The 6,717-nt window shown below is 42.3% G+C and overlaps 1 protein-coding gene across 1 annotated transcript in view; it reads left to right on the plus strand.

Moving 5' to 3' along the window:
- Positions 1–6,717, plus strand: part of LOC102985291 (HYDIN axonemal central pair apparatus protein) — a 106,711-nt gene continuing 99,994 nt past the window's right edge. Inside the window, exons 1-8 of the mRNA XM_055078920.1 lie at positions 1–172; positions 1,867–1,985; positions 2,245–2,292; positions 3,591–3,718; positions 4,143–4,279; positions 4,498–4,625; positions 4,776–4,967; positions 5,297–5,446. Coding sequence (XP_054934895.1) covers positions 1,932–1,985; positions 2,245–2,292; positions 3,591–3,718; positions 4,143–4,279; positions 4,498–4,625; positions 4,776–4,967; positions 5,297–5,446 — 837 coding nt within the window. The 5' untranslated portion in view covers positions 1–172; positions 1,867–1,931. The remainder of the gene's footprint in view (positions 173–1,866; positions 1,986–2,244; positions 2,293–3,590; positions 3,719–4,142; positions 4,280–4,497; positions 4,626–4,775; positions 4,968–5,296; positions 5,447–6,717) is intronic.

Genomic DNA, 6,717 nt, shown 5'->3' on the forward strand with positions numbered 1-6,717 from the left:
ATCAGTTCCCATAAAGAGCAGGTGTTGAAGGTTTACTACTTACCTGGAGTACCTGAGATCTTTCAAAGGAGCTTCCAGATACAGATTGCCCACCTGGACCCAGAAAATATTACTCTGAGTGGAGAAGGAATCTTTCCCCGAATCTGCGTTGATCTCCCCAGGAACCTCAAAGGTACTTCTACCCTCTATAGTATTTCCCCACTGGATGACAAGATGTGTTTTAGCTGCTTATTATAAGGTTGATGGCAACTCGCATTATTTGTTTGGGAGTCTTCACAAGTTCCCTTTTGTGTTATTTCTGAATTGCAAAATACGTCAAGAGTTGAAATTGACTTGGTGACCTGAGATGAGTAAGACAAGATAGGGTCCATGGTAGTCCCAAATTAAGACCCCTGGCCAATTTTGCCATCATTAAATTACTTATAGAGGGATCAGGACATTGTACTTCCAAAAGCCTTTTCCTCCATCACATGTTCCTTCCAGCTACACTCTCTCACTGTGTTGTCACTCACAGATGGTCATTGAGAAGGCAAAGGCTGATTGTACTGCAAGGAATACAATTCTCAAAATATCGACATAAACTGTACAGAAAGGCAGCTAAGGTTCCACCCCCTTATGCTGGCAGTACAGTTTGGAGGCTAATGTAGACTTATTAATTGTCTGCCCACATCCTTAGCCAAGGCTTTTCTGGGTAACATCTGGCACCCAGAGCCATCCCTCTGTACTAGAATATTTCTGTCTTGGCAGATCCTGAAGCTCAACTCAGCAGCTCTTTTAGCCACAGACTGACTCTGGCTCTTTCTTCCTGACATGGACTACAGGGTGAAGAGTCAAGAGAAACTTCTCACTCTTCTTCATGAACCCTCTTCAAGCTCTTTGAAATCTACATTCCCTAAGCAGCTTCAGACTAAGCCCTCCCACCTCAGCCTTTCCTCCTACCCCACTCCCCAAAGTCACTAACTCACCTGTTGATATCATGCATTAAATCCTAACTGTCTGCTCCCTGATAATATGAACACAAATATTAATAAATCTAAGACCATGTTACACTCTAGTATCTAGAGTTCCAGCCAGCCGGAGGTTAGTCCAACTCTACATATAATTGTCAAGAAGAAAAGCCTTTGCCACATGGTTGAAAACTGGGTGCCCAGCTGGCCTCATGATGGCAGTAGACATGTTTGCCCAATACAGGGCTTTAAAATAACTTAAATCTGAATACTAGTTGGGTCTTCTGTACTCCAGTTCACCACAGTCCCAGCACTTCCTATGGTTTCATAGAAGGCTCTTTAATTACTTTGCTTACCTTGCCCCTCAAGCATTTGAATTTGCGCTGGCTTACTGGTGAACTGGTGAAATCTCTCCCTCCGTTGCCCAGCCTGCCTGATTCAGGGGACTGTAGCTTATTTAGTCGTAGTTAAAGCAACTTGAACCAAATATATTCTTTTTGTTAGCAGAGAATTAATAAACATGAAGACCAACCTAAAGGGTGACCATCCATCTGGGTTTGTCCAGCATGGAGGGGTTTCCCAAGTGGTGCAGCCATCGGTGCTAGAACTGGGAAAGTATCAAGTAAGCTGGGATCCAGTTGGTCACCCTATGAGTGACTCAGGATGTTACTGTCATTAAGTTCTTGAGAAGCAGTTGGTAGCCCACTAAAGCATAATCTCATAAAACTCAGTGAGTTCTCTTTTACAAATTCTACTCACTAACAAATTATCCTCTGAAGCAGAGAAAACATGGCAGGCTAAGTTTCACAAAATTCACTTCCCTTCTCACTTTATTTACCCTGAGCTTAGAGTCTGTGTTTTAGGCATAATTCATATATTTCTAGCCATTCAGATTTCCTTCTCCTTCCAACCCCCACAGGATGTGAGAAGTATGAAATCTTCTTAAATCAGGCCAGAAAAAACCTAGAAAAAAACAAAGATGAAATGTTTGACCCCTTAGAGAGACCTGAGGAAGTGCCTGAGGATGAATCTTCTGAGGTAAGATTGGCTTCAGTCTGCACAGGAAGTAGATTCACAGGAAGCTGCAAAAAAATGTTTTTCCCAGTGGTCACATCTTGCATAACTATAGAACAGTATCAAAACCAGGAAATTAACATTGATACAAGCCATAGAGCTTCTTCAGATTTCATCAGTTTTATATTTACTCGTGGGTCTGTCTCTCTGCATGTCTGCATGTCTCTGTATGTATGCATATCTGCGTCTGTGTGTGGTTCTAACCCAGTTTTTTCACGTGTAGCTTTGTGTATCCACCACCACAATTAAGATACAGAAGTGTTCCATCTCCGTAAGTATCCCTTGTGCTCACTGGGGAAATAGAATTATAAGCAAAAATCTCTTTCCAACCCACAAAATCTCTCCACAAAGGTGGAAGAGAAAGAATCCAACTTTATTATTGATAAGCATTAAAGCAGAAAGTGCTCTGTGTCTCTGTCAGTCTGCTAGGAGATTGCAAAGACAGAAAGAAATCTCAGTCTTTCCTAGAGCCAAGCAGATACAACCTATTATATACATGTTCTCAAGGTAAACAGTAACTAGTCCTTAAGTAAAAACTATAACTAGTCCTCAAGTAAGAGGACTAGACAGCACCGTTTGTCACACTTAGTTCATGCTAAATTCACATGGTAATTGGGGTGACCATCTGTGTTAGCTAATTGGCTTTACCCAAAGGGAAAACAAACCTTTTGTGTTTTTATGACAGCGTCCTCTGAAGTTGAGCTCCTATCCTCCCACAGAAATGGGAGGATAGGAGATGGGGCTCTATCTTCCTTGATGATGACATGTCAAAGAGATGGTTCCCAGGTCCTTAAGGAAGATGTTCCTGGGTTGTGAAGCTGGTAAAAAGTCTTAGCCTATGAAAAGATTTATATATATTTCCAAGAGACAGAGAAAGAACTTACAAGTTTTCTTGAAAATGAAGCTGGAAGAAGTCTCTACCCTTATTTTTAACAGGGAGAATTGAGCCTCTTTTTTTTTGCCACACCTCATGGCTTACAGGATCTCAGTTCCTGACCAGGGATTGAATCAGGGCCGCAGCAGTGAAAGCCCGGAATCCTAACCACTAGGCCACCAGGGAACTCCCTTGAGTGTCTTATTTTTAATTTGTTTTTGCCTTTACATGCTTCTCCTTTATAGCCATCCCCAATCTCCCCACCCCTTCCCCCTGGCACCCACTATAGTTCTCCATCTCTATAATCTTGTTATGAGTATAGAAGAGTTATGTAAATGGAATCATGCAGTATGTAACCTTTTGAGATTATTTTTTTTTCATTCAGCATAATGTCCTTGAGATCCATCAACATAAATAGTTCATTCCTTACTCCATTGCTCAGTAATACTCCCTGGCATAGATGTACAGTTTGTTTAACCACCTTAAACCCCAACAAAAATTTTAACACCACAGATATACTGTATATCTATTTATTTACTGTGGCCCTTTGGAGGGCCACAAGCCATTGTAATATCTAAGATTTTCTCACTCTCCCCTCCATGAGGCAACTTTCACCCCCTTAGGGGTGGTATTGCCCCCATTGAGAATGCATATTCTCAAAGAATTTGCTTACTTGCTCTTCTCTCTTGCTCCAGTTAAATGCTCAACTCCAGATGGAAGTAGAGCGCCTTATAGTCCAAGACTATGCCACAGAACATCAGAAATCAATTGTCCTTGGTTCCATGGACAACTTCTGCCATCGGAGTCACCGCATTCCGATCAAGTGAGCGCCCTTCCATGTTGTGTTTGTTTCAGAGTGTAGCAGAGCCAGCGGTGCCTCCACCAGAGTGCTCCCTGAATTAATGATTGACTATGTGGGGATGAAATCCACTCGCCTTACATGGCTGCCGTTCTCTAGCAGCCAGCCAACCAGGCAGGTCTCTGCCTCTTAGTCAGAAACCTCCCACTTTGTCTAATAGATGGGCCAGTTTCAGGTCCTTAAGGACCAGCACTGAATGTGTTTAGAGATGATGGCTAAAGCAGCAATGTGGTCTTCTGGGGGAAGTGTCTTGTTCCTAGTCTCCATTCTGGAGAGTGGTGGTTCTCTACTCCAGAGAATAGAATTGTGCAGAGGAGATGGAAGAGAGCCTCACAGTCTCGCACTTTTGGAAATGTGAGGGGTAAGAAGACCTTGTTAACCGTTTCAGAGTCCCGCTGCCAGAATATATCCTAGACTTTGGCTACATTATCCTTGGTGACGTCCGAACCCATATCATCAAGATCACCAACACCAGTCACTTCCCAGTGTCCTTCCATGCAGAAAAGCGTGTCCTTCACGACACAGGTAACCAGGCTGGAGACCCTTCCTATTGCACTCTGTCATTTCTAACAGATGCCCATCTGTACTGTCCTAGAGTGCTTCTTCTGGGATCAGCTGAAAGAATTGTTGGGCCATTAATTGATACTTTGAGTGGTCATCCTGCCTCCAATGGGCTGTATCTAGAGCAACTCTTGATTGCTACTTTTCTTTTCCACAAAGAAATTTTGTTTGTCTTGGTCCAGGCTTCAGTATGGAGCTAGATCGTGTGAAGAATCTGCCTTACTGTGAAACGGAGACATTTGAAGTGAGATTTGATGCACAAGGGGCCAGTCTTTCTGTTGGAAACAAAAAGGTCATTCTGCCCATCAAGGTAAGATGCATCACTAGGCCCAGCTGATCCTCCCCAGCTTCCAGCTCTGCTTGCTGATCACCCCTGTGATGATCCAGTTACTATTTCAGAGCCGTGATTCTTCCTCCAATCCCATGCTACGTGGTAACAACAATTTTATGCCCATTCTAGGTGGTTGGAGGGCCAACAGTTCACATCTGTCTCCAAGCCAAGGTGACCATTCCCAGTATGACACTGTCTTGTGGAAAAGTGGAGTTTGCCACAATTCAGTGTGGACAGTGCCTCGTGGAAACTATTCAGCTTTCCAATCACCTCCAAGTCCCTTGTGAATGGTTTATCCACACCCATAAGCAAGTTAGCAAGGTAAATGAATTGTGGCCCATTGTCCCCTTTTTTCCATCTCCATTTAAGTCAAATTTATAATTCTAATCCTTCACTCTCTTCATTTCACCCTTCTGCTCAAAGACTTTCAGTGACAGCCATTGCCCCCTGAATAAAATGTAGGCCCTCAGCCCAGCACTCAAGGACTATCAGGCCATGCTATCTCGCAAATGTCTTATTTATCTTTGTGCCCCGGGTATCCACACATCCCCTGACACCTGGGAAGTAATCAGTAAACATAGATTGAGTGGGTGGAGGGTGGAGGCATTTTCCAAAGAAAATGGTCTAATTGTCTACTATTTATTTACCAGCTGGAGAAACACATGCCAAAGTACTTAAGACGGAAACTATGTGCTGAATTAAAGCCGAAGACACGGATCTTTGAGATTCAGCCCACTTCTGGGGTCTTGGATCCTGGTGAGAGGTCCAACGTGCAAGTGAAATTCATGCCCAAAGAAGAGGTACGCTTTAAAGAAATGTAGTTTCATTCAGACTCTCTGGATCTCTTTGAGCTGTACTCGAAGTCCATGCTTGATTGGGTCTCCAGGGAAACTTTGAGTGACCTGTCCCTCACTGTTCTGATTATGACATTCAGTGCTCTGGTTCATTCAGGAGCTGTGTCCTGGTGGTTAGGAGCACCAGCTCTGGAATCGGCAGATCTATCTAACACTTTGACTTTTACCAACAGACCTGGCTTAGTGGCCTTCTGCCTCTGCACTTAGAGGCTGCGTGGCTTTGGGCAAATTATTCAGCCTCGCTAAACCTCAGTTTGCTCACAGATAAAATGAAAAATAATAATATCACATGTCCAAAATCCCTTATTGCAATTCCAAAATCCAGTAAGTTCTAAAAACTGGGGAAAAAATTTTTTTAAGTTTCAGACCCAAACTCATTTGGCAGAAGAGCCTAATGTGAACTGACATGAGACTACTTAACCTTTATTTATCCCCCTTGGTTTGCAGACTCAAACACTGCAACTGCAGAAATATTAATGTGTTTGATTACAGGGGATGCTACTAAGGATACTATGTAACATAGGGTATATGCTCTGTGTTTACCTTTTTAAAACTCTGAATTTGAAAGCATCTGGCCCCTAGGGTTTCAGGTAAGACATTATCAACCTGCAGTAGCTACCTCCTGAGGGTCATTTTGAAGATTAAATGAATTAATGTGAATAAAATGCATAGCATACTGCTTTATATGTAGTGTCTCAATATCTATTTACTATTATCATCAGTAGTTGTGATAATAATAAGTACTTCCTGGTAGACATACTCATGCACCTGGGCCTCACAAGTGTTTCTTTTGCAAACACCATGAGCACAAAGCTACTCCTGACAAAGAATACAGTAAAAAAATAATAAAAATTCTAGAACCAGAGAGGATCTCAAGAGGTTACACTGTAAAGACTTTTGTTGAAAGCCTAAGGCATTTGGGAGATTTTTTTCTTTATTCTTTTAAAAGAAGAAATCGATGTGAGTTTTATAAAACACCCATGGTTAACTCCCGTTTTCCTGGTAACGGCTTTGACGAAATGCTTCAGAATCTACAATGAGAAGAAAGAAAAGAGAATGACTTCATATCTGATTCTAAAATAGAGTCCCTGTCATAGAGTGTTCTGCCTATGTTTTCCTCTAAGAGTTTGATAGTTTCTGGCCTTACATTTAGGTCTTTAATCCATTTTGAGCTTATTTTTGTGTATGGTGTTAGGGAGTGTTCTAATCTCATACTT

The sequence above is a fragment of the Physeter macrocephalus genome, chromosome 17 (assembly GCF_002837175.3).
Source record: "Physeter macrocephalus isolate SW-GA chromosome 17, ASM283717v5, whole genome shotgun sequence".
NCBI lineage: Eukaryota > Metazoa > Chordata > Mammalia > Artiodactyla > Physeteridae > Physeter > Physeter macrocephalus.